The sequence below is a fragment of the Lycium ferocissimum genome, chromosome 5 (assembly GCF_029784015.1).
Source record: "Lycium ferocissimum isolate CSIRO_LF1 chromosome 5, AGI_CSIRO_Lferr_CH_V1, whole genome shotgun sequence".
Lineage (NCBI taxonomy): Eukaryota > Viridiplantae > Streptophyta > Magnoliopsida > Solanales > Solanaceae > Lycium > Lycium ferocissimum.
In genome coordinates this window covers 71,712,656-71,740,632 of record NC_081346.1, presented here as the reverse complement: position 1 = coordinate 71,740,632, position 27,977 = coordinate 71,712,656, and the positions used below count along the sequence as shown (strand labels likewise).

At 33.4% G+C, this 27,977-nt stretch overlaps 3 protein-coding genes across 9 annotated transcripts; 1 reads left to right on the top strand and 2 right to left on the bottom strand.

Moving 5' to 3' along the window:
• Positions 1-80: 80 nt before the first annotated feature.
• LOC132057315 (RNA polymerase sigma factor sigF, chloroplastic) lies at positions 81-7,441 on the bottom strand. Of its 4 annotated transcripts, none has more exons than XM_059449869.1 (9): positions 7,147-7,441; positions 4,397-4,548; positions 4,099-4,250; positions 3,796-4,002; positions 2,937-3,207; positions 2,618-2,848; positions 1,753-1,893; positions 1,443-1,643; positions 81-628 (listed from the first exon to the last, which is right to left on the bottom strand). In XM_059449869.1, the coding sequence occupies exons 1-9, from the start codon at positions 7,226-7,228 to the stop codon at positions 341-343; spliced, it is 1,725 nt and encodes a 574-aa protein (XP_059305852.1). In that variant the 5' UTR covers positions 7,229-7,441; the 3' UTR covers positions 81-340. The 4 variants fall into 4 exon arrangements, with proteins under 4 accessions (XP_059305852.1, XP_059305853.1, XP_059305854.1 ...); XM_059449870.1 differs by having other exon boundaries at positions 4,099-4,226; XM_059449871.1 differs by having other exon boundaries at positions 4,397-4,467.
• Positions 7,442-15,834: 8,393 nt separating this feature from the next.
• LOC132057314 (transcription factor TCP11) lies at positions 15,835-16,930 on the top strand. Its single transcript, XM_059449868.1, has one exon. It carries the CDS (start codon positions 15,903-15,905, stop codon positions 16,434-16,436), a length of 534 nt encoding a protein of 177 aa, XP_059305851.1. The 5' UTR covers positions 15,835-15,902; the 3' UTR covers positions 16,437-16,930.
• An 854-nt stretch (positions 16,931-17,784) lies between these two features.
• Positions 17,785-27,337, bottom strand: LOC132057313 (OVARIAN TUMOR DOMAIN-containing deubiquitinating enzyme 12-like). 4 transcript variants are annotated; one of them, XM_059449865.1, is made up of 11 exons: positions 27,086-27,337; positions 24,191-24,575; positions 23,936-24,105; positions 22,715-22,788; positions 22,013-22,067; positions 20,672-20,746; positions 20,485-20,558; positions 20,344-20,392; positions 19,455-19,539; positions 18,712-18,768; positions 17,785-18,209 (listed from the first exon to the last, which is right to left on the bottom strand). In XM_059449865.1, the coding sequence occupies exons 2-11, from the start codon at positions 24,507-24,509 to the stop codon at positions 18,145-18,147; spliced, it is 1,023 nt and encodes a 340-aa protein (XP_059305848.1). In that variant the 5' UTR covers positions 24,510-24,575; positions 27,086-27,337; the 3' UTR covers positions 17,785-18,144. The 4 variants fall into 4 exon arrangements, with proteins under 4 accessions (XP_059305848.1, XP_059305846.1, XP_059305850.1 ...); XM_059449863.1 differs by having other exon boundaries at positions 24,191-24,582; positions 27,094-27,337; XM_059449867.1 differs by lacking the exon at positions 27,086-27,337 and adding an exon at positions 25,893-25,909 and having other exon boundaries at positions 24,191-24,582.
• Positions 27,338-27,977: the final 640 nt, after the last annotated feature.

Here is a 27,977-nt window from a genome sequence, read left to right as displayed (position 1 = left end):
GTCAACTTCTAATATCGGACTTTTGTTCGTGCACCCAACACCAACACCATTTCCATTCGCTGGGTCAGAAGCAAATAATCTAGAAGAGAACATTATAGCTTATATATGTAACTTTTCGAAAATTTTCCATTTGGATAAATGTCAGGATGATGAAAGAAAAGATTTACAACTTGATACTTACAAAATAAAAAGGGACAACATGTTCACAAGTGTTTGTAAAGCAAACTAAAAACAGCTAAACATTTGCCCCATACTTACAAGGATGTGAACAACTTGTATGTACTGCCGATTTTTAAGCCTCCACCTCGAATCTCGCTATGTAAATTGAAGAGACTCTGATCTAAAAGAGCAAATCGGAATAGGCATCGAGACCGTGGCTGCTAAGATTCTGCTTTAGCTTGTATAGTGCCCGGCTCTCTAGCTGTCGAACTCGTTCCTTTGACAGTCCAAAAACAGCGCCTATTTCGGAGAGTGAATTCCGTTTACCATCTCCAATGCCAAATCTAAGTCGGATTATTTTCCTCTCCTTTGGACTCAGGACATTTAAGAGGCCACGTATGTGTCGCCTCATAAGTTGCTTTGAAACACTCAGTTCTGGTGCTTCCACTGCATTGTCAGCAGTAATTTCCTGGGTTGGAAAAAATGAAATCCTATCTTCAGAAAATGTCAAAACAACATAGGAAATTTTCCAGTTAGACACTCATAGAAGTGCAAGTTCTACCCTCCCTAGACCCCACTTGTGGGGTTACACTGGGTTTGTGTTACTGTTGTTGTTGTACGCTCATAGAAGTCCATTATTTGAGACGGTATACCTAATTCTTGCATACACATCCAAATTATTCTCTGGAGAGATTTAACACATAAGCAGACATCCCAACGGAACATAGTCAAAAGCCCCAAGAAATTTTAGAGAAAAGTGTCCAAAAAATGGGTTGCTAAAAGCAAAGAAAGTCATAAACATGGAAAACACTTGCTAATTCTTATACAGAAAGGGGTTGTTTGGTTGCTAGTTAGGAAGTGAATTATTCATGTATTAAGACAATCATAACTTGTACCATGTTTGGTAGCAGTTTAGTTGCTATGTATAATATTTAGCACACAACTACGGTGTTTGATTACCAGTTTACAGCCCCGTATAACTAAATCATGTACTATAAGTTATGAGTCAATTTATGTATTATTTTATGCATAGAAGATGGAATAACTAATACAAGAATTAGTAATACATGAATAACTAAACCCTGCATAATTAAACTTTGCATAACTAATCTCTGCATTACTAATACCTGCAACTCTAACTAGCAACCAAACGACCCCAATGTATCTTGCTTTTTGTGATTTTCATATGAATTAGAGAAAAATATTGGTATTTTCTTGTATTGTACATAGTGATTTACTTAACAAGTTCGTCAAAAGCATGAAATAGCACAACGAAAGATTACCTGGAAAGTAGTATCTTGATCCGACCACACTGACTGTTGCATTGAAAGCGGTGTTCTAACACTTGAAAGCAAACTCTGCAACCTTTCCACAGTAATTCCAGCACATGAAGCAATGTCTTCTTTGGTCGGATGATGATTACCTTGCTGAATGCATAACTTTTTGGCGTCTTTTACCTTAGAGAGAAGCGCATACACATTTTCCTGCAAATTCCAGTTTGTGCAGGTCAGCTACTTAGGTATCCAGATATGGAAAAAGAACTTAGAAACCGTCAAAGGAAAGTTACAATTTGCTTCAATAAGAGGGCATTACGGGCAAACGGATTGTCCTAGAATGTTGAAATATGGCCTTCCTAACACTTTGCCTTATCCACCAGTACGCATAGGTGGGAAATCGGCAACCAGCTTGAGGCTTGAACTTCTCGACACTTTTCATAAGTCCCATGCTTCCCTCCTGCAACAACTCAGTCCATCAGAAGGTAAAGTAAATACTAAATGATAAACCTAAATATAATAAAATTCCATGTTCTTACTGTTAGAAGTGGTTAAGCAAGCTGCACAGAAACCCCTTCCCCCACCCCCCACCCAACCCCTGCCCCACCACCACCAGACCCCAAAAAAAAGATCTTAGACATTTTATTGTAGAATCAAATATGTAACCAGACACTTGGGGTTTTTAACACTCATGATAACAACAATAACTACACCTCAGTCCAAAGTAAGTTGGGATCAACTTTTTGAATCCTCAGTGACCATATTAACACATTTAAAATATTACATAGAATAAAAATAAAAAGTACTAGAAGTTTTTTATTTTCAACTGACGTATAAAACCAGGAAAGGCTAAACAGGTCCTAGAAAAGCATAGGACATAAAGTAAAAGCGCTAACATGATTACACTCAACTAATAGGTATCTTCTATATAGATTTTTTTTCTTTCATTTTGCCCTATTTTTCACTAAGTAAGCATGGATCCCAAGAAATTGTAGGTCGTTCAAGACAACTTCCTTCCAAGTGATTCTAGGCCTACCTCCCTATTTTAACACCTCCACTCGCTACGGTTTCACATCTAAGGACCAGTGCATCTAACCATCAATGCAGTTAATGACCATATCATCTCAAGAACTATGAATAGTGAACAAACAACGTGTTTCTTATGTGCATGAATCACCATCTACCTGCAATAGATCCTGAAGACTGAGACCACGTCCTTGATATTGCTTAGCAATATGAACCACCATTCGCAAATTGGCATTAATTAATTTCTCACGGCTACTCTTGCCAAAACGAAGTTGTGATTGCAATTCTCGAGAAGTGAGCCCTGCAGCTTCAGCCCACTCAATCAATTTTGGTTCACGAGCAAACTGAATCTGAAGCTGATTCTTCACTTCATGTAATTTCATGGAAATCTGAAACATGAGCGGATATTGAATTGACTCCTCTTTTCTTTGGGAAAAAACAATTTCGATGGGAATAGAAACAAGAAGGTCATAATACCTGTATCTTGACAATCAATTCAGCCTCCTCTTTGACAGTTAAAAGTTGTTTAGTTTCGGGACCCCATAGGAACATTCGAAGAGGATCATTTAGATCAATAGATTCGTTGACTTTTCTCCGTACATCCGGCCTGCCTGGACGATTTATCTCCGGAACTTGATGTGTTGGCTTTGGAGCTCCCCTTTTCCTAGACTGCCTCTCTATAAGACGCGTTGATCTCACTGTTCTTTGCTCTTTCAGTTTATCATCACTCAAATTTGTGGACAGGAAACTGAAAATCAATCAGACAGGAGATAAGTTATGAAGGTAACTGTGAAAATGAAAACTAAGAGATTGTTTGGCTAAGCTTATAAACAGGTCAAATTAGCTTATATGCACTTTTTGTCTTATTTATGCGTTTGGTAACATCAAAAGTGCTTATAAGACAAAATCAGTCATAAGTTGCTCACCCTTAACTTATGGTTTTACAGCTTATAACCACTTTTGGTTTGACCAACCCTTTTACGATTTTACCCCTAATATCTTTTGTAATCTCCGAAATACTCTTCTGAAAACATAATTTAACTTTTAATTATCTCTCTAATCTATTTTCACCATTCGTCCTCTTTTTTATGAAAATATTTTTAAATTTATACTTTTTGTAAATAGCTATAAGGACATTGTTGTCATTTTAACAGAAAAAGTGCTTATCAGCACCACCAAACAACTAATGATCAGTTTCAACACTTCTATCCAAACACATAACTACTTATTTTTAAAATGAGCTTCAACACCTGAATGTGTTTTTCAGCTACTTTTTAATCAGCTAATCCAAACGGGCTCTAACAAGGATATTTTTGAGAAGGCAAAAGGAACTTACTTTGGAAAATTAGAGTCATCAAAGTTAGTCTCAAGTAATTTGGAGTCTTCTGCTAATAAAGCTGCTTCTCGTGATGCCAACAAAGCCTCTCTGGCAAGAGCAACCACGTTGTGTGGTTCAAAGTTCTTTAATTTATCTTCCTTACTTTGAAGAGATTTCGTATCCAGAGATAGCGGTCCTTTCTCCTTCAGATGAAACAAGGGAAATCTACCAGCAAAACCACAAAGCAAACTAATGAAATGACTGCAAAAGAAAGAATGCTATGCACATAATACTAAATCAACAGAGTTATTCATTTCGTACGTGTATGATAGACCAGGCCAACGAAGTAGATGCAATTGCAAATCATTTATATTTTGCTCCGAATCAACAGTGTCATTCTCTTCTATTGCTGAAGATGCAGCTTCCACAAGCCTCCTATCTATTGTTGCCTTCAGCAAGAAAATCAGAGCCACCTTAAATTAATGATCAGGAAGAATAGTGCTTAGACTTGTTAAGTTTGATCTCTGTTTCACCAGGAAGACAGAAAGTTACATGCATACTATATCGCTACCACCTATCTAAGAACCACAATACAATGAAGGAACTCCGAGAATCTCACCAGGGATGTTTTCTCTTCTTTTATTGGGTGCAATTGGAGCCGATTCTCGAACTGATGCTCCGGATTGATAACTGATGCAGGAACATGTCGAGCCAAATACGCATGTGGCACTGAAGTAAGCGCAGGAGCAGCATGCTCATGAAGCATTAGAACTGCAAGTTAGTGACAATGAAGCAATTACTTTTATTCCAACACTTGGACTGATTTATGTATGGGGAAAAAAAAAAAAACATATCCTTAAGAAATAGGATTATTTGCAAGTCATGAAACGATTGAAATCGACAGCCGCAAAAGCAGAATTAGATATGTCAACAGCTCTAGTTTATAAAGATTAAAAAACACCTCTAAGGAAGCGATGTCGTAGTACTACTTTTTTAAATGAATTTTCTTTTTTGAAATGGCAATACCATAATACTCCCTCCGGATCAAAAAAAGAGTCCACTTAGCCATTTGCACACCCCTTAAGAAAATACTAACTCCTAGACAAAAATAGATAATTTGACTAAACTACCCCTAATTAAATAGGCATTGGGATTTGATCATATAACACTTAATAGGGAAAAATCTGGAAAAACAAGGTTAATTCTTTCTTGATTTGATAAGTGGACACTTCTTTTGACCCAAGAAAAAAAGGCTAAGTGGACGCTTTTTTTTATCCGGAGGGAGTACTAAAGTGCACCTAAATTTTTTGGGATTATCCTTCTAAAATCATTCGTCCTAGCCAACTTTGGGATATTTTTGGCATACCTCAGATAGTTAGCCCTCTTAGCAGACAGTTTAATACTACACTTGGAATTCAGGATTCTAGTGCTGACCGTCACCATATTGTGTAAAAGACTAGAAAAGTCCGACCATTATGGCATAGTGCAAAAGAATGTTCGACTTTTGACCAAATAGGAGCTGCAACCAACACGACAGTTCCTTGTCGTTCTGAAAAGAAAAAAACTAGGGAGACCTCAACTCCAATTTTACTTCCAATGATAGGTAAGCAAAGATCGTTAAACGAAATGGACATTGGCCTACTCGTCCTCAACTCTATTTTTACTTCCAATAATAGGTAAAAAAAGAAAGTAAAAAGAAATGGGCATTGGCCTGACTCAACTCTGAAAGCTAGCTCATGAGGCGAGGATTGCCCAAGACCATATAACGAGACAACATTCCACTCCCTCAACCAACGTGGGTCCTTAAGATAAGATTAATGATCTTTTCTGTCAACTGGAACAATCTAGCATCATCATCATGTCAATGAAGTAACTAGGAAGCACATTAAATAGCTAATTCAACAACTTCGGCGCCACATTGCATTAAAGGAATTAACTTTCTAAAACTAGAGTTACAAATATTGATAAATGGGAATGCTAGAAGAATCAAGAAGGCAAAAACAGAATTAAACTCATTTACAACAATTACCCTTCAATCTAAACTAGCTGAATTTGGCTACATGAATCCTCATTATCCGTTTGGCATTTCTGCTCCATTTGGACAAGTTCCATTCCAATAATTGAACACACACTAACCTTTATTGCTGGACAATGTTGTCCCCAGTAACTAGTACTGATCAGTTTTTGGATTTTATTAGCACCCTAGTTTTAGAGGGAGCCAATGTATAGGGGCTTATAATTCTCTTTTGCTTTTGTCTATTTGTAATTAGCCCCTGTAATTATGCATCTGCTTGATGCCTTTTTCTCAATGAAACAACTTACTTCATCAAAAAAAAATTGAACACACACTAAAAGCATTAACTTTATAAAACTAAAGCCACAAATATCGATAAATGGGAACGCTAAAATAATCCAGAAGGCAAAACCAGTTGGAATTCAATGCATTCACAACAACAGTTATGCTTCAACTAAACCAGTCAAATTCATCTATATGAATCCTCACTATTCTATTATGTTCCAATAAATCAACACATTTCAATAAATGCGTGAACTTTATAAAACTAAAACTACAAATATTGATAAACAGGAATGCTAGAATAATCAAGAACACAAAAACAGCAGGAATTCAACTCTTTTTCAACAACAATTATGCTTCAATTTAAACTAGCTCAAATTCAGCTATATGAATCCTCACTATTCTATTATATTCCATTTGGACAAGTTTCATTCCAATAATTCAACACATTTCACTAAAGGCATTAACTTTCCAAAACTAAAGTTACAAACATGGATAAATGGGAATGCTACAAGAATCAAGAACACAAAAAAAGTGGAAACTCAACGCACTTACAACAACAATTATACTTCAATCTAAACTAGTTGAATTCCGCTATATGAATTTTCACTATTCTATTTATGCTCCATTTGGACAAGTTCCGTTCGAAATAATATAACACATTTCACTAAAAGCATTAACATAAATGGGAATGCTAGAAGAAACCAAGAAGGAACAAACAGTGGGAATTCAACACATTTACAACAACAATTATGCTTGAATCTAAACTAGCTCAATTCAACTATATGAATCCTCACTATTCTATTTATGCTCCATTTGGACAAGTTTCATTTCAAGAATTCAACACATTTACAACAACAGTTATGCTTCAATTTAAACTAGCTCAATCACACATATGAATCCTCAATATTCTATTATATTCCATTGGACAAAGTTTCATTTCAAGAATTCAACATATTTACAACAACAATTATGCTTCAATCTAAACTAGCTGAATTCAACTATATGAATCCTCACTATTCCATTATATTGCATTTGGACAAAGTTTCATTTCAAGAATTCAACACATTTACCTGAAGAAGAGCAATTTCTAAGTTGGGTTTTCTGAGAAAAAGTTGGTGGTGAAGAAAGCAAGTTTCTTCCAGCAACCTCCATAGCTAAGCTATATTTAGAATTCTCTTCACTATATATAGTAACTATTTTTTGGGCATGTGGGGTGCAAAAAAGATAGTTTTTTTAAGAATTAAGAGGGGTTTTAGTGCTACCATGAGTGTTTTCTTTAATTAAAAATGATTCATTTTGAAGATTGAAGATGAATGGAAGTGATGGTTTTTTGTAAAAGTTTGAACTGTGTGTTGTTTGCCTCAGAATTTGATAAAACTCAATGGATGAGGTTTTATATCTTGTGTTTACTATAATACCCTTGTATCTTTTACTATTTTCTTGAAAAATGCCATTGTCATAATATCTAAATTATGTCGGGTTGACCCGAAATTTGGAAACCGGTTCAGCCTAGTAATTGCATTTTTAGTACCCAATTTGTAAAGTAGATGAACTTCTAATCTTAAAGATTTGTCTATTGTGTTTATGGTCCTAAACTAGTCAGAGGTAAATACTTACACGTACCTATTATTTATATCACCCAATGAAATTATACGTATTTATCACTTAATTATTGTCAAATGACGTATTTTTACTTTAATTTTTAATTGTCGTTTAAAATTAAATTATGTTGACCTGGTGTAAACATATCTCTGATACCATTAAGTATTAAGTATGTGATATTGGATATTATTTTTATATACTTCTACTACTAATATATAAGAGGCAATAAGCACACCTCATGGTCAATATGCTTGTCTGGGATGGCTGATATCTACATGGCTAAATTAGTCATTTAATGGGTTGGTCTTTCTACTTTATTTCAGGGTAAAATAAATAAGTTGTATCACTTTTGTGTGAGCTGATAATTCAACGCGTGAGAGTTTCTTTTGACATTTAGAAAAATTGCCTTTCTGACTGTTGTTATTTCTTCTATTACGTCTCAATCTTTTGGCGTTCCCTGTTCTTCCTGTGCTCTATAAATAAAAGTAAATGTCAAACTTTTTTGTTTCTCTGTTCTTTCCTTTTACTGTACTTTTATCCAATTTTCTATTGTTCTTTCCTTCTCATCTTGTGCTTCTTTTACCATCTGTGTGATCTTTCATAACATGGTAGCTTTTTGTGTTTGCTACTTTGGCAAAGAAAAAAATTGACTTATGAAGAGTTTTTGCTCTCTGCTGGTTAAGAAGATGCTTAAATGAGGCACGCACTTTGTGGCTTCTCTTATGTCGCTTACTATGTTTCCTGTTATTTGGTTTCTTTCATAGTTATTTTTCAAACATCACACTGATATGACTATAAACAGTTGCATACATCTCATAAATGACTAACTATTTTATTTACGAAAAAAGGTAAAAAAAAATGCTCTTAAACTATGCGAAATGAACAAAAACGTGTTCATTCATAGTTTGATCCAAAAATGTCTTTAAACTATGTGAAATTAATAAAAATGGCTCTATTGTTACTTAATTGTGTCAAAATGCCCTTTTCCTAATAAACATATTGTTTCTTTTCTTTTTAAACACATTTTTTAAATAAAATTTTCATTTTAAAAGAAACTTTTTCTTGTTTCTTTTCTTTTAAAACCCCTTAAACTAGTAAAAAAGTGGGAAGTAATTTTTTTTTCTTAATTTCGTTTTATCAATTGAAATAAAATTACCCCATGTACTTTTTTAACTGATAATATAGGTCATACATATGAGTCACAGTAACCCATTATTAGTTTTCCTTTATATAATGATAAAATTCTTTTTCCTAATAAAATAGGAAATTTTTATTTCTTAATATTTTTACCGAGTTGAAGTAGCATAAGCATTTGTTGATATAATCCTTGGTTCTAAAGTTAAAATGAAAAAGGATCAAAAATAACTCTATCAACGATATTTTGTGATTTAAAGCAATTTAATAATTTTCTTATTTTATGGCATTATGATTGTTGTATCTTAACTTTAAAACAAAGGATTATATCAGCAAATGCTTATCCTACTTCAATTCGGCAAAATATTTCCAATTTTATTAGGAAAAAGAATTTTATCATTATATAAAGGAAACTAGTGGTGGGTTACTATGACTTATATATATGACCTATATTATTAATTAAAAAAAAAATACATGGGGTAATTTAAATTGATAAAACGAAATTAAGAAAAAAAATTACTTCTCACTTTTTTATTAGTTAAAGGGGTTTTGAAAGAAAAGAAACAAGAAAAGGTTTCTTTTAAAATAATATTTTTATTCAAAAAATGTGTTTAAAAAGAAAAGAAACAAATATGTTTATTAAGAAAAGTGCATTTTTGACCCAATCAAGTGACAATAGGAGCATTTTTATTCAATTTCGCATAGTTTAAGGCCATTTTTGGACCAAACTATGAATGGAGGACATTTTTGTTCATTTCGGATATTTTAAGGACATTTTTGACCCTTTTCCGTTTTGTTTATATGGAGTGGAGAACAAAAGCTAAGCGTGATGACACTCACCCAGATGATGTGGCATGTACAACTGCATTTTGCTGAGCCACACTTATCATTATAACCGCAATGCTTGACAAAAGCTTCTAATGTTGTTCGACTCAACAAAATGATCCGAGTTTTTTTGTGTAGATTACTGTAAATAGTGTGTACCTATGTTTGTAAACACAAGTGCTGCGCATTTTGAATATATGGAAAACAGTTATTTTGCTTAAGCAACTTTTGTATAATGTCTACCTACGAGCCTTTACTTTTTTTTTTAAGTTTACACGGACAACATATATTGTCCATCATAATATCATATTAATTGTGGCTTCCCTAGCATAGTAAGGCAGATGTGGAAAATTTCCAAGTGTCATACTGTGCTTCCGATTGCATGTCAGCTCCTACAATGGAGTACTTCAAGATGGTCTTATTTACGAAATTATACGGGGGGAATTGGAGTAATATGATGGAAAAGTAAAACAATGCGTAGATATTTGTTGATAAATCATCCTTGATTTAAATATAGCACAATTTTTCATAATCAATAATTTTAGAATTTACTAATTTTCACTAATTTCATAGAATTTTCCTTGCATTAGCAGCGCACCTTTGACATTCACTGAAAATTAAAATACCAAAAGGATCTCAATTGAAGCACAAAATAAAAATGAGACGTTGGTATCCTGCATGCTAACACGATCGATTTACTAGTAATTTATAAAAGGATATGTACTCCACATACTTATAAAGCTATTTGTTGGATGAGATTAATTTTGTTTGTGATATATCAGTCTTATCACTTCTTATGTTTTGTTTATAAACATACACTAACAATTTAAATAACACATGAAAATTCTGCATCTCTACCATTTTTTTAAAAGTTAGAATGATTTTGTGATGATGTCAAATCTATTATGGGTTTGGATGGAGGATGAAATTTAAATGCCGCCTATTATGAACAATTGAATAAATGAGATAATTTAGTCATTTAATTTATACTAAGCTATGGTTCTTTATATATTTCTTACTTGCAAGCAAGCAAAGAACAATTCTTTTATAAGAAATAATCATGGACATACTTTATTTTTGGTAACTGTTAGTAATATAATTTTTACTTTTTTTTTTTTTTTTTTTTTTTTTTTGTTAAAAGACTAGTTGATATATGTTTAATAAAATATGCATACATCTCAAGGGGCTAGCAGGAATGCAAGTTAGGGCATTAATGTAGTTGTTCGAACTAAAAAATATCCGATAATATCCTAACAAGAGAGAAATTCCTAATTTATGTGCTTCAAGATATGGTAAAGCAAACAAAGGAATTACAAACAGGATCAAAAAGGGTAAAACCTTATCGCGTCGGATGTTCGCTTTGAAAATCAATGTATGCATGACATGTATTTGAATATATTCAGCTATCACTTAATCAAGTTTAATTAATGTATATATTCACTTCATAATCATGTAACTATGGTAAATTGCATTAGTTTGGTGTAAATACCCGACGTAGACAAGTATTATTCATCAAAATGTTCTTGCTTTGTTCCAGCTTTAGCTAATATATCTGCTACAGTATTTGATTTTGTTCTCGAAAATTATGTTAATTCTTCGAACTCACACAGCTTAAGCAATAAATACCTACAATCAGAAATAATAAAATGATAATGACCAACATGTGAAGGGTGTTATTGAACATGAAGTGTGATATTGTACGTCAGTCTAGGTTGATTTTTAACTAGTAAAAAATACTCGATGGCCCTAAAGAATGCAATAGCTATCGAGACTAAACAATGGGTAGATATTTGGAACTATGAATATTGTGGTTATGAATAAGTCATGTATGCCACAAACAACAAAGTAACAGATCATGTCAATACTTATAAAGTTCTCTAGACTCCAGCCAACAATGCATTTTTTTCTTGATCAATTTTATTCATCTTCAAAAGAAATTACACTTGATCTGAGAGAGTTTGCAAAAAACTACCTAACTCCCTAATTATGATTTAAAAGATGGCTAAAGTCATAGATAGACACTCAAACTTGTCCATATTTTAAACATAAGCCAATTTAAATAACACATGAAAATTCGGCATCTCTACCATTTTTTTAAAACTACCTTTGATTTTTGTCACTGATACACGTCTATTATTATGGATTTGGATTGAAATAAAAGTTTGTGCGTGTTATGACGGTTGAATAAAATGAGATATTTGCTACCCAATTAAAATTTGCCATGTATTTTTACAATGCCACATATACAATTAACAAGGCTTCATCCAAAACAACCCAAATATACATTTACGTGACCCCATTTGAACCCAATTAATTCCTTAGATTTCTCAATTAAAAAAAAAAAAAAAATCTCTCAACCATTACCACCAATGTGCTGACCGGATCCACTATTTCACAACCACTGTCTTCGTCACCTCCTTCCCCAAATACTTTGTATAAGACTGCTTCTTCCTCTTAAATGCTTTGTTTTGTTCTAAAAAAGATAGTCGGTTTGGGTCCTTAAAATAATTCGGCCATCTTCATGATGAAATTCGGGCCATCTCCATTTTTTTCCGACAACGAACGTAAAAATCGAGCATTTCACCTCACTTAGACCTCTAAGATACCTCTATTATATATTACCTCAATTTCATAATAAACGTACAAAAATGTCTTATTAATTAAGAGACTCTAATATGCGGTACCATATGATCTAAAAATAATAATTAAAAAAAATGGTCTTGCTTTGTTCCTAATTTTAAATTGTTGATGGAAAGTATTTTTAATTGATTTGTTGAGTTGAACTCGAGCTAGAGATGGAGTTGAGAAGCTTGGAGGTGAATAAAACTTGAGACCGCCATTGTTGGTTCTTTGGATTTGACTGTCATGGCGACTAAGTTAAGGTTGAAGAAGAAGAAAGGGTGGCGTAGGTGGGTGGGGTGAGGTGTAGAAATTAGCTTTTTCCTTTCCTTTTAATACATTCACGCGCTCAATGTCAGTGAATTCCACGCAATGTGCCAAGCTGGCCGCGGTGTCCAAGTGGCACAATAAAGGTTGTCTTAAAGATTCATATGGTACGCAAAAGAAATTACAGGGAATTGAAAAATAGAGAGTTTGAAAACTACCTAACTCCCTATGATTTAAAAGATAGATACAACTATCTTCAATACAAAAGATGAGGTGAATGCCATTGGGACTAGGATACTTGGACCAAGTTTTAAAAAATAGTAGCATTAGCGCTGTTTATAAATATACTAGTTATGGAAGGCCCGTGCTAAGCCCGGACCCAAACTCAAAATATAAAAATAAAAATTTATAAAAATAGAAATTCTTATTAAATACGTATAACGTGACACATTTTCTACCGCATAATTAATTTAATGTATTTGCAAGTTAATGATATCTTATTGATAAGTTTTATAATTATTAAAGTTTCTTTGACACACAATTAGATGATTTTTAATGAAAAATTTATTTATGAGAAAGAAAGTCAAATCTCAAAGGGACACAATGACTCGATATCCTATACTAAGATTGATTATGATAAAGTATGATAATTACAACTTGCAGAGCTCATAAATCAAAAAATATTTTCGTCTTTTTGTGAATTTGTGAGCGTGTGATTTTATTCATAGATAAAAATCGATTTGTTTTGACATTTATTAAATAGTCATTCATTATCTTGCGTCAAGGGTTTATGCTAGTTAAACGTGATATTTCACCTTAGTTGCGGACGAAATTCAAGAAATAACCTATATTTATTAAATTGAATCTCAAGATTCAATAAAATTTAATTCTTCATGTATTCTCTATACTCAAAAAAAATTAAATTTAGTTAACCAAACAAGAGATTTTAAAGATGACCCGATCTCAATGGATGACATTGTCTTCATTTTCAATACTATATGGCATCATTTAAAAAAATTTACTTTTTGTATTTATAATAAATCATAGATATTTCAAAGGCGACGTATAAAATTGTCCATAACTTTTTTATTACGCTAAAATTACATTCTTGAAAAAAATTATCTTATAAAATAAAAAAGGACCTAAAAGTAATTAATTGAAAAGTTTGACATTAATTTGAAAACTTTTGTAAGGCTACAAAAGTCTTTTGATTGTCCCTTATATATATATAGTAGTAATGTTCAAGAGTTTGTTATTTTTTCTTTAAACTTGATTTTCCAAAATCAAGTCAAGATATTTTAAACTGAATAAATTTCCTACTAGATTTTCTCGGAAGACTGCCACAAATATACTTCAGATTCATTTTTCTCACAAACTAATCCAAATGCATATTCTCTCTTAAATTACCTGCCAAAAACTTCTTAAAATCTAATTTTCATAATCGAATCAAAATAAAATCCAAATAGCTATATTGTCGTTGATGCCAACAATGAAATAAGTATTAATTTGAATGACTAATTTGGAAGTAGCTTTTAACAAGTCAAGTTCATAAAATATGGAGTAGTAACAAAAGCATACGTTGTTACCAAAATAAATTGTTCAATCTCTTGTAATCCAACCAGGGATTTAGTTAATCAACTCTCACTAGATAATACTGCTAATCTCTTTTGCTCTATCCTTAGCCCATATAAGAATGAATTACATTATTCTTATTTATTCTTTAATCTCAATTTACTACTACTTCTTACTTTCATCACATTAATCTCTCTCCACATTTATTAGAGTAAGCATATAAACTTGAAAAAATAATCAAATTTCTCTTATTTTTGCCATGTGACCAGGAGGTCACGGGTTCAAGCTGTGGAAACAGCCTCTTGCAGAAATGCAAGGTACAATAGACTTGTGGTCCGGCCTTTCCCCGGATCCGGTGCATAACGGGAGCTTAGTGCACCGGACTGCCCTTTTTTTCTTATTTCCAAAAAACAATAAGTATCTCAAAACAACTATTTTTAGTAAATGTGACGAGTAAAATATAATAAATGGACTACCTTAATTAATCGTCTTTCCTTTCCTTATAAGTTATAACCAATACTTCCATAATACCTTCAAATTTTGTGGTGGAGTCATAAGTACACTTACATCCTTAACTTGAAGTATCGGGTTCAAGCCCTGAAACTAAAATCACTTTGGTAGGGAATGCTTCTCGATTACCCTCACAATGAAACTTTCCACCAAGCACTAGATTAATCGAGTACTTTCAACTGTGCACTAGATTAATCGAATCTCAAAGCGAGTACTTCAACCGTGTACTAGATCAATTGAATCGCAAAGCAAGTACTTACAACCTTACACTATACTAATCAAATCCCAAAGCGAGTACTTTCAACCATACACTAGACTAATCGAATCCCAAAGCGAGTACTTTTAACCGTACACTAGACTAATCGAATCTCAAAGCTAGTACTTTTAACCATACACTAGATTAATGGAATCTCAAAGCGACTACCGAACACCAAATTAGATTAATGGAATCTCAAAGCGACTACCGAACACCAAATGAAAAATAAAACAAAAGTGTGGTAGTTTATGGTAATGTTGATCTTGGTGTTCGAAAAATCAGTTTTTCCCCAAACAAAAAAGAAGAATAATTGTCCGAAATGGGACCCACAACAAGATTTCAGATTTCATTTTTTTTGCGCGGATTGTTTTTCTTTTGGGGCGTTCTATTTCATTTTTTTTTGCGGGGATTGTTCTTCTTTTGGGGTGTTCTTTAATTTTTCTCAAATTCTTTATCTTTAATTTTTTTCTTGACTTAAAAATCTTAAAAATATCCCGAGGTTCGAGAACCCCATTTCGATCAAAAAAAAAAAAATTCGTAAGGCAAAGCTTTTGCAAAAGTTTGTCCTCTCCGGCATAAGTTATGTAACTTCGCCTGATTTTTTTTTTTTTTATGCCTTGTGTAAATATTATTATTTTTTTACTCTGCTGAATTTCGAACCAACAATCTCAAACTCAGAATATATTCGACCACCTTTTTGAAGAAAATGACAAAAATTAAAAACCACCGAATTGACCGACAAAAACTAAAGACCAGTCCGTATGAAAGATTGCCCTTCAGATTTTACACAGTGATGAGCCCAGTAAGATTAATGGGCCCAGCCTTTCGTCCACACACACTACCCAAGAAGATACACGTGTCAGAAACCCACATACCTATCCTAAAAAAATCTCTCACATCACATAAAATACTTTCCCTATATAAACTCTTCCCCTTCTTGTGGGGTCAACAAAAAAAAAAATTCATCCCTACAGCCCAAAGTATTCAAAAAAATAAAAAAAAACCCTACTAAAAATCTCTCTAATTTCCCCCCCTTTTTAAATGGGTTCAGAAATAGTTGATTTTTCCGGTGACAAAGCAGCAAATGACAGAAATGCCCTTAAGCTAGTACCAACAAAGAAACTTACCTCTAACAAAGACAGGCACACAAAGGTAAATGGACGAGGTAGGCGCGTGAGGCTACCTACATTATGTGCGGCGCGTGTGTTTCAACTCACAAAAGAATTAGGTCACAAAACTGACGGCGAAACTATCGAGTGGTTACTACGCAACGCTGAACCGGCGATAATTGCTTCAACCGGAACCGGTACTGTTCCGGCTTGCCACGTCACCACTACGCCGGCGATGACGAGCATTCAATCGCAACCGTCGGTTTTGGCTCCGTTAAGTTGTGCTATGCAATCGCAACCGTCGGTTTCTGGTTATCCGGTTTATGCGCAGCCGAGTTGTAGGCTTGATTTGGAATATTCGGTTCATAGTTATAGGAATATGCCGTTTACGGCGTTGTTGTTGCAGCCGGTGACGGAGGATGATTGTGGTGAGGAGAAAGTTGATGGAGAAGATGGGAAACAGTAATGTTTGGAGGTTTTTTTTGGGACTGAATGTGTTGGTTTCTAGAATTTTGTGGGTCTTTTTGGCTGTATCTAAAAAGATTGGGAAGGTTTAAAGGAAGGTCTAACTTGTTGGGGTTTTGGAGTAGATATGGTAAAGTTTTGGATTAAATGTGTCAGTTTCTAGAATTTTGTGGGTCCTTTTTGGCTGTATCTGAAAAGATTGGGAAGGTTTAAAGGAAGGTTCAACTTTTTGGGGGTTCTGGAGTAGATAAGATAGAGTTTTGGATTAAATGTGTCAGTTTCTAGACTTTGTCGGTCTTTTTTTGCTATTTCGAAAAGATTGGGAGGAATTAGAAGGTCCAACTTTTTGGGTTTAGGGGGATTTTGGTAAATTAGGTTAATGCAGGGGTAAAATAGGTGAATTTAGGGGTAAAATGTTAATTTTTGATATATATATTTCATTAGTAAGTCTTTTTGTAAATTAGTTGTGTCCATGGAAAAGGAAGATGTTGCATTGCTTTTTATCTTTGTTCTATATCCCTCCAGTTTCATTTTATATTATGTTAGTTTGAAGAAAATTTGTGAATTTTGTAGTTTAAACTAAGGTTAAATATATCGTTAATTTTAAATTTGTTAGTAAATTTTATTTAACGAAAATTGGCAGTGACAGCTAGGAGAAAGTTGCTGGAGCAGTTGGGAAACAGCAGTAGATGTGGATAATTTTTGGAGCTTTAACCCTTTTCCCATTGTGCTATAGACCAATGGCAGCTTTTTTGGACTAAATGTGTCAGTTTTCTAGACGTTTGTAGGTAATACATGAATACAACAATAATAATAACATACCCAATGTAATCTTACAAAGTGAAATCTGAATAGGATAGAATGTGACAGCTAAAACCAATATAAGATGTCATGAATATTTTATCATAATACTCATATTAATTGGCGTGTAGTCTCAATCGATCAGGAAAGAAGCAATTTATATTGCGACAACTGAGGAGTTGGAATTGAATGAAGGGCTTCGCAACTTTAATTGTTTGCTAAATTTTTGTTTAAAGCAGCATTTGGACTGACAGACTAATTTCATTTGGTTTTTAAAGGATGTGTATTTGCATTCGGATTTGGAAAATTTTGGAGAACACCTGGAATGATTTGAAGAAAAAAAAAATGAAAATAATAGATCAAGATCAACCAGAGAAATACATTAGCTAAAAGTTTAATTTCTAAATAGCCAAATTTGTAGCATTTCTGAATGGACCAAAAGATTTTTAAAAAAAATGGATTTCGGTCAATATTCATACATGACAACTGAACAAACTATAAATCCAGTAAAACAATAATGACAAGAAAATCATCAAGGCCTTACTGTATGCATGTAATTTGTATAAACCATTGAAATAACTGGAGAAATGTGCATGCTGGACCACAATGTTTGAACAGAAACAAGATATCTGTATAAACAATATGATCTTATTCGTATGCAACTGATAACAAACTATCGACCATTGCTATACTTTAATAATCATGTGAACAATTATGTAAAAATGTAGAAGTAAGTATTATTTATCATAAAGAAAAAGAATGCAAAGTTACCCAATCCTAACTTGCTCAGAATTGAGGCATAGTTGTTATTGTAATGTATAGTAAGTACTGCACTAGAAGCTGTGTACCGCAGCCGGGATGACGCCGATGCAGGTAGTGTTTGCCTTGAATATATAGGTCAAGAACTCTTAATGCATGTTCCAGAAACTCCACTTCTTCTTCTTCTTCTTAAAATCATCACATGGCAGGAAGTCTGTAATGTAGCATTAAAATAAACTACCCTATTAGGATAATATAGCTTGAATAAATGAAGCAGGATTAGAATAACTCTAACAGTCAACTTTCAATGTTCACTGCATTCCCCCTTAAGGCATGTGATAAAGAATATTCCCTCTGTCCCAATTTTATGTGACATAGTTTGAATCGACACAAAATCTAAGAAAGAAATGAAAACTTTTGAAACTTATCGTCTTAATCATGTCATAGCATTTGTGTGGCTATAAACGATTCTCATTAAGGGTAAAATTGAAGTATACAATTAATCATTTCCAAATTTAAGAATGTGTCAATCTTTTTAGAACAGACTAATAAAGGAAATACTGTCACGTAAGCTGGAACCAAGGGAGTATATTTAATCAGGAAATGCGCATGTACCCCTCCCCCTTTTCAAGATCGTCATTTTCTTCCTTCGTATAGGCTATCAATTCTAAGACATATCATACAGAAAGAGGACATGAATGTACAAAAGTAATTACCTCCTTGAGGGTAGATTGAGTTGTAGTGCACCTCCGCCCAGAAACTCAAGTATATGGCTGCACAAAGAGAAACACAAGAGAAACAATTAAATTGCTGCGAAGGAATCGATATCAAGACTTCAAAAACTGCTCTTTCATCTAGTTTGCAGCCACCAAGACCCCCGCAAAGTGCGCGTGTACAAAAATATTGTAACAAACTTTAATTCCTCTTCCGAGCAACATCCAGATTTACAGTATCCATTGCTTTGAAATGTCTACACTCGTTTTCATAGTAGAGGTATGATTATACAATAGCATAGAATAAATGACGTGCATGCATAACCAATATAAAGATTGCCCCTATTGATTAAACTTTCAACCTTTTCATTCTCATTTAATATGTACAAGTACACGAATTTAGGTCTACAAGAAGAGAAGGAAAGCCCATGTGTCAATCTTAAGAGATACAATTTAGATTTTGAAACAGCTAACACGAGCAACCCTTGGGAATCTCCTTTTCATGAAACCTGACGTCAAATTTCCTTAAGATAGTCCTTAAGGAAATTTCCTTAACTGCAAACTGGAAGTACGTGCAGCATCATGAATTTGTAAAGATACATGAAAATTGAGAACTACGAGCCATGTCAATCCCACTTCCAAATTCTTTCTTCTTCTTTTTAAATCAAAACTTACTCAATCACATTCTTCAAAATAGAGGATATGACAGAAAGGTAAAAGCAATTCAAAATCTGAGAACTAGTTACCTCTGTTTGACTTTTGATCCTTCGGAAGAATCTCAGTGTAATATGTGTCTTTGAATGATGTTAGAACAAGAACTTTCACACCATACTGCCCACAAAGCAAAAGACAAAATCAATATGCAACACAAATAGGTTCATTCACAAACCAATGCATTCTCAGCTAATATCATGACCATCACAAGCAAAATCATGGAAAAAAAAAGCTGAGCATATACAATAAAAAAGGGCATCAAGACCAGACAAAATGGAGAGTGGGAGAAAGAGAAATAGCAAAACGGAGGTACATGAACATGCATAAGAGAAATAGCAAGACGGAGGTACACGAACATGCACTTGCTTCTACACTACAAAATATAAATGGTTAATACAAGCCACAAACAACTACAGGACCACAAGAAAACATTATATAGAAGCATGTTATTTCAGTAGCAGGAGCGGATTTAGAGCATGCCGAGGGTGTTCAGTGAACACCCTCGGCAAAAAATTACAGTGTATATATAGGGTAGATTTTCTATGTTTATGTACATATATTAACTTTTGAACACCCTGAATAAATGCAAAAGGTTAGCTCAAGCAGTCCAGGGTGTTCAAAATTGTCATTGCGTCCTAGGTTCAATTCCCATTGACAACATTATTTTTTATATTTAGCTTTTGTTGTTTTTTCGAACCCCCTGAGTGAAAATCCTGGATCCGCCACTGTTCGGCAGTACCTATCAACTTGCAATTAACAAGCTACTAAAATATCCAATACCTCTATACCAAGACATCCAAATTATGGTCAGACTAACAATAGCTTAAAGTTCTTATTTCCAAAGTTAAGAAACAAACCAAAAGACAGTAATCAAATGGAGAGCAAAAACCAAGGAAGCAAAGTAAGGGAAATAATCAATACCGAGTCAGCGGCAGCCTGCAGTGTAACATGATCGCCCCATTCGCCATTCCTGATTCAACCAATATAAAAGCAAATGTAGATTAAAGGCGAAAAGGAGAATAAGGAATTTCAAAATGGAGAAACAAAGGTGTTGTTAATTACTCGGACATCCTCTTCAAGTATTCATCATATGCCATTGGGACATATCCCTCATACATCTCTGGATGAGCTTTAAGCTGATCAGACCAAATGATTTTACAAAACCTACTTAGCTAAGATGCATTTGAAATAATTCAACTATGAAACCAGAGTATCATAAAAAAGATAATCTTATTTATTTGACAAGCACCTGAGCGACTACTTGCTGTCTGACAAATTTGTGATGCTCTGGGGTACGATAGAATTGATCTGATAAAGCACGGAACTGGAAAAAAGAAGGGACAGGTAAGTAGATGTGCAGTAGAAACAGATAGGGTGGAACCTTATCTCAACAAACTTAAAGATTCCCAGGAGAAGCCTTATGCCACAGAAGAAAAACTGTGCCCAAGTTCCCATACCCCATAAAACTAAAGAGATAAGAAAATTTGAATTGTCCTCTTTCGCCTAACAACTGAAATTATAATAATTTGGCAGGGAAGGTAGTCTTCCATCATCCACCCGAAAAAAAAAGGAGAAAAAACTCTCAACTTCTCATATTTGCTTGTTCACTCTACATACGTAATCCAAGTTAATCCCTTCATTTATATTCTTACCAACATTACTATTTACCAGCTTTTCTCCATGAACATCTCCCATTAAATTTTCACATTCAATCTCAAATTTCTTAGTCTATTCTTTCAAGTATTCATATTTCATTCCATACGAGGAGAAAAACATTTATATTGGTCTAGCAGGATTGGGAAACTTTGGGAAAGGGTAAAGGGTGTTCAGAGGAAAAGAAGAATTCAGGGGAGACATGGGATAAAAAGATGCGAGGTATTTCGAACTGTCATTTAGACCAACAGAGTTTGACTATTCAATTTAGATGAAATTGTGTCTTGGCAAATAAGTGCAATTATTACCTGATATTTAAACAAAATGCTTTCCTAAAAATGTTTATCTACTAGACATAAGTAAATAGCCAAACATAAGTAAATAGCCATACGAGATGTGGTACCAGTAAATTGGTATGATATGGTCTCATTATCAGACTTTTCTGAGTATAATCACTAGATAATTCAATTCAAATGAAATTGCAGATCCCCCGAATGTATATCATAATTTACTAATATTGTATATGGTCTTCGCACACTCTCTAATAACTTATGGGAAATATGACTGACAGTGTTGCCACTGTTTAAGGCCAACGGCAAGAACTGACTAGTAAAACGCCAAATCTGAAAATGACAAAATTGAAGTTTTCAAGCTTAGCTAAAAAGTAAAAAAGAAAAATAAGACAAGACTTGATAACAAATTTCTACAACAAGGCCTCTGTACTGCTTAGCACCTTTTATCAACTGATATTTTTCAACGAGACAAACTTAAACAATTGTGGTGCCATCTTTTGTGTATGATTAATAACTATGTTAGAAGTATTTTGAGAAAAGGAAATACAATTATTTATCTTCCACTAGACAGAAAATCGTGAAAGCCCATCTAGACAGTTCGATATCATTATTACAAACACAAGTCAACCAAGAAGTAGGGTAACCTGACAGTTGCCATCTCCTTGCACTTTGTGCTCCACCAAGTCAAATAGTTGCAATCTGAAGCAAGAAAACCCATGCATGGGATGCTTAGCCGAAAAAATAACTCACAGCAATAATATTACCATTCAATTGAATTAGCAAAATATCAACTTGATACACTTATGTGGAGTAAAATCTAAGCCAAAAAATAAATAAATACAAAAAAAACGAAAAAGTGAAACCATAGCATTCTGTGACTTTAAGCAAACTAAATGTTCACAATATCTACTGGAATTTGCTTCAAAAGTGTGTATTCACAAAGCAACAGAATAATAGTTCGCTCATTACACACCAATTATTTTCTGTGCTCGTCTCAAGTCCCATATCTCCTATTTGATTCTCTTTTTCCAAAATACTTGAGGGGTTAGGTGTTACCTTTTCAAATACCAGGCCGTAAGAACCACTAGGGGAAAAAGCACGAATACAGACAGAGATAACCTAAGAAAAGAAAATACAGAAATGCTTCTGGAGACGCAGGACATCTAACCACAAGAGAGGTTTACATTTCTCACAGTGAAGCTATATTTTATTGCCTTAAAAAGTGCTCAGGACTTTGGAGGAAAGAATTAAGCTAAGTACTACTATTAGACAATATGTCATTAAAAGTCGTTCAAACACAAAATTTTGTCTACTTAAAAACCTTAGTCGGTGGGATCAAGAGATACCTATCTAGCAGCCTTTGGTGATCAGAGGTTGCTTCATCAACTGAAGGTATGTCTCCATTTATTCTAGGAACATGCTGCAATACAAATTATTTTAAGAAACTAAAGCAACAGTCAAGAAGGTATATCCACACAAAAAAACCTACATGCTCAAGCTAAAGGCTTCCTATTGCAGTTCATTCACAACAAACCAAGTGTGTGTGTGTGTATATATATACATACATATATATATACATACATACATACATACATATATATATATACATACATACATACATACATACATACATACATATATATATATATATATATATATATATATATATATATATATATATATATATATATATATGATATATCTCTGTATATGCCTGTAAAGGCACAACAGTTTCTCAGTATTCATAAAACAGAAGAATATGCCTTTAATATTGAACATGCAGATTCCAGATGAATAAATAATTTGGCAGCTGCTGAATTAAGAGGTTATTGTTCTGATAATATTAATCCAGACAAAGCTATGTACCAAGTATTCGCTCAGTTGCAATTTGCTTGTCTTCTTTTCTTTTTAGGCTGTTCCAAAAAGAATGTCCCTTTCTATATATATTATATAGTACTCCCTCCGTTTCAATTTGTTTGTCTAGTTTTGACTTGGCACGGAGTTTAAGAAAGTAAAAAGGACTTTTGAATCTTAAACTAAAGTTATGCAGAATGTACAAAAATGCCCTTTAATCATGTGGTCTTAAACATGCCATGTGGAAAATTGGAACTGAAGAGTTGCCAAAAAAGGAATGAGACATTATTTTTGAAACAGATTAAAAAGGAAAGTAAGACAAAATATTGAAACAGAGGGAATAACTCTTTACAAAAGACCACAAGATTCAAAGGGTGTTTGATCTACTACACATATCTTTTATTTAAGATATAAAAGACCAAAAGATTCAAAAGGCATTTGATATATTACACACATCTTTTGTACAAGACCACAAGATTCAAAAGTCTTCTTTATTTTCTTAAACCCCGTGCCGAATCAAACTAAGACAAACAAATTGAAATGGAAGGAGTAAATGGTTAAAGTTGCAGAGCACCATGCATGTCCTCATACACAACGTGAATGAGTGGTCTTGACACTCGCTCAAACAACCCCTCCAAAAGTTACCATAAAAGTACCAAAGAAGAGGGGAATTCCAAGCTCACCAAAGCCTCTAGAAAACAGACAACACTTACAGGAACAGCACTCAGCTGGTTTATTCTCTTCCCTACTTCTCCATCAATCTCAAATTCATCTTGTATGTCCAATGTGTAGGTATACTCTTCTCCATCATATGATCTGTTGCCAGGACTAGAGCAAGAACTTGAAGGCCCTAAATCATCAGCTTCTAGGCGAGTATCATACCCTGTGAATGATAGATATATGCATATATATTTTAGCAAATGTTTAAATTCAAGAAACAATCACAAAACTCAAATAAGGATACGTACCAGCATAGTACTCCCTAGGAGGAACCTGCCAGTGTTGTACACCAGTGGAGGCTTGCAAGTACTGCTGATCTGCATGTGAAGATTCAGCATCTTCTGCAATGGACAACTCTGACAGTTCTTCTTGTAGAGCCTGAGCAATACGCTCGTCATTTTCAACGTTGCAATATGATGGGTGACAGCGGTTTTCTCTGGCATATTGTTCATGAGAGATTTCAATGTCATGCTGTCTACTGTCACCGTAATAGTTGGAACTAAAAAGTTGGTCCACATCAAGAAAACTAAAAACCCCACGAGCAGCATCAGATTCCGGTTCACACATGATTATATCTTTCAGAAAAATTGCCAAAGTCAAAAACCTCTTCTCACCTCTAAATTGGATCTATCGCTTGTACCTGAATACAGCTCGTTAATGAAGGGCTCAGATAAGAAGGATGAGATAATTCTGACCTATTGGTTGGATCATATAAAATCACTATATATTATAATGATGTTCTGTTAGTAATATGGAGTATCTGTCCTCATCCGCTACGATTTTCTGATAGTGTTGTTGGCAATCAATGAATGGTCAGAGTTGAAAATGCACAGTGATGCATATGTACCATAGCTTCCACTTTAACGAATTAAACACGAAAATAGGAGTGAGAGAGGCAATGGTAATTCTAATAGATCTAGAAAGATAGGGCAGCCAAACAAAAAGGAAAATAGATAAATAACTATATATTATGCAGCTTAATGTGTTGAACTACAGAGCAGTCAATTGCTTCAACTGGGACACCTTAACACTGATTATTGTTTCCTTATCTTATATGTGCCAAACATTTAAGAAACCCACAAGTGGTACGATTCATACATGATAGTGTGGATAGGATCAAAGGAATACATTTTTCATGAAAATATTTGCTTTTCTTGGAATATATTAATTCAAATTTCAAGACAAAGAGAGTAAGATCGCAGCAAGCGTACGCATTGTTTAAAGATTTAGGTTTTTGACTTTCCACACTATACTAAATGCTAGTTTCATATTGAGTGATTGTTTCACTGAACATGCAGATTAAATATTTACTTTGACTTGCTTCTTTATTGATTAACACAGCATCACCACTGATAATACTAACAGCGAATTTTCAGACTTATTTTTACAAGGAATGCTAAGTGAAACATCAACAAAATCTTGTCAATGTTCATGAAACAGAGATTCTATTTAAGACTTCCTCCCAATATTTCAGACATATTCTGAATTCTTTTTGGAATCAACAAACGATGATTTTTATTTTTTAACAGTTGGGAGTCGAAGTTCACGCAAATTGTGCTTCGTAATCCCCAAAGCCTGATGATAGTACCATAGAATCTAACAATATAGCCGCTAGCGCGATTCCTGAAAATCATTCTATCCTTTTCTATACTCCTACCAATATAACAAACATTATTTTCATCTCTAATTACTTGTTCATCACGAAGCACCACTGCAACCTTGCTATACTATTATAATACAACATCAACTGTTATAGCCAACTAAAGAGTTGATCTAGGAAGCATTTTACTTTCGTAAAACATTTCGTTGCAATACCAACGACAACTTACCTTGATAAAGAACTAAAGGCTCACCAGCCTAATTACCAAAATGTTATTGTTCGGTATCGCAAAAAAACATCTTCCTGATAAATGTTTTCCTTGATGATACCATTTTGCAATATTTCCTTACCTGGAATTATAGAAAATCCTCTTGAAAAAACTCCTATCACCCATAGGCAGAAGTCTTTCTTCACAAATATCCTAGCTCTTACTCCAAATTACCTGTTTCATCAATATTTTGACATTGTTTCAACCTTTATTACTCAAAAATATCACCAAAATACTATCTGCATACCCTATCCACCACCTTGCACAAATACAAATATCACCTACATTTATATCCAACAAAACACCCAAAAAAACTTTTTTTTTTTTATACAAAAAATATTCCATTAAAAACATTCTTTAAGTTTTTACCAAACATACCAACAACAACAAAGATACCCAGTGTAATCTCATAAGTGGAGTCTGGATTACCAAACATACACACTTTCCTCTTTAGTCCGTCCCAAAAAGAATGATACATTTCCTCATTTGGGAACAATTTAACTTTAAACTTTACCTTTTACGCTTAACGAGATGATCCATAACCACAAAAATATCTTTGGCTTGTTTTAGACCACAAGATTCAAAGTCTTCCTTTTTTTCTAAAACTCCGCACCCAATCAAACTATATCACATAAATTGGGACGGAAGGAGTATAAAAGTCATAAAGTGAGATCAAATTTCACTGAGAAACTAAAAGTCTTCACTTTTTTCCACAAACTTTATTACCCCTAAACCACCCATTATTTTCTTGGTCCAAAAAGCCATCAGTATTGTTGACTTTCAAAATTTTAAATTTCAGTCTAATTCTTCATTTATCACCCAACCAATACAAACAACAATTTAGAATCTATTAATTCCTAAATCTTAAATAAAAAAATAATAATAAAAAAAAAACTCATCATCCCCAAAAAAAAATATATATATTAACATAAAAATATGGTATAACATATTAACTACTCCCTCTTGTTTCAATTTATGTGAATCTATTTCTATTTTAATCCGTATCAAAATTAATGATTTCTTTCCTAATTTAAAAATAAATTCACTTTATAAAATAATTTACAGCCACACAAATATTCAAGACTTATTTTGAACCACAAGTTTTCACTCTTTCTTAAATATCGTGTCCAATCAAATGGGTTCACATAAATTAAAACGGAGAAAATATTAATTATTTCCCTATTAACACGTTTTCTTATGGACTAAGTAATTCGAAACTTTAGAAACAAAAAATAATGATGAATATGAATTAATATCAGAGAAAAGAAAATAAACAAACTGACCTTTAATCCAATTCCACTTCAACTTTATTCATGTGTTATAAGAACATACTAAAAAAAAAAAAAAATACTATCTGTGTGTTGTATTTTATAGGAATAAGAAGTTGCAAAAGAAGACAATGGGCACTGAAAAAGATGATAATTATTATGGTGGAGAAAAGGCAAAGTGTATAGTTTATATAGAGTAAGAATAAAGGCAAATTAAAAAATTCAACAAACTTTTAATTTCAATCGTTAAAAAAAAAAGATTTTAATTTTATAGAAATGTTGATTGAGTGTGTGTACGAAAAGCTATTTATAGAGGGGATTGGGTTTGGCTTTTGAGTAGAATCAAAGATACCGTTACTTTATAGCGACCCTTTATTTCAACTCTCTCTTTTTTTTTTTTTTTTTAACGGAAAAGGGTCAGTAAAAAATACATGTAAATTTTTAAATATTGTTTACTCGTAGATGTTAAAATTAGGGATGAGTTATTTTATTCGGAGAGACTTCCACGCTTCAATCAGTTTAAATTAGGGGCAAATCAGAGTCATAGTATAGTGATAGTGGCATAATTGGTCGAAAAGTATAATGGAGGGTACAAGTAAATAATATTTGGAAGTTTAGAGGTATTTTTGACCTTTTCTTGTTTTTTCTTTTAGTAACGATTATGTTGGAGTCAGCTTAGACAGACAATTGAATAACTCTATTTAGCAAGATTTGAACATATAAAGAGAAATCACTCATAAGATAACGATAAAAATAGAGAAACATTTTATAGAAATTCATCTTAACGAGACAAGTGCTTGATTAGTTGAGCAAGAAAATTTAGTTACCGGCTATTTGCATCAAATTGTATTAACTTAGTAAGATTACGCAATTTCAGAGATAAAAATGTATATTGTTAA

Bases quoted from the DNA above. Each gene is read 5' to 3' on its own strand.
- LOC132057315 (XM_059449869.1), bottom strand. From the start codon at position 7,228: ATGGAGGTTGCTGGAAGAAACTTGCTTTCTTCACCACCAACTTTTTCT. The intron at 4,003-4,098 runs GTACGAAATGAA...TTTTGCTGGTAG, and splicing joins TGGCCTGGTCTATCATACAC to ATTTCCCTTGTTTCATCTGA. The intron at 3,208-3,795 runs GTAAGTTCCTTT...ATTGATTTTCAG, and splicing joins GATGACTCTAATTTTCCAAA to TTTCCTGTCCACAAATTTGA.
- LOC132057314 (XM_059449868.1), top strand. From the start codon at position 15,903: ATGGGTTCAGAAATAGTTGATTTTTCCGGTGACAAAGCAGCAAATGAC.
- LOC132057313 (XM_059449865.1), bottom strand. From the start codon at position 24,509: ATGTGTGAACCGGAATCTGATGCTGCTCGTGGGGTTTTTAGTTTTCTT. The intron at 24,106-24,190 runs GTACGTATCCTT...TATCATTCACAG, and splicing joins TCCTAGGGAGTACTATGCTG to GGTATGATACTCGCCTAGAA. The intron at 20,559-20,671 runs GTGCTTGTCAAA...TGGTCTGATCAG, and splicing joins GACAGCAAGTAGTCGCTCAG to CTTAAAGCTCATCCAGAGAT.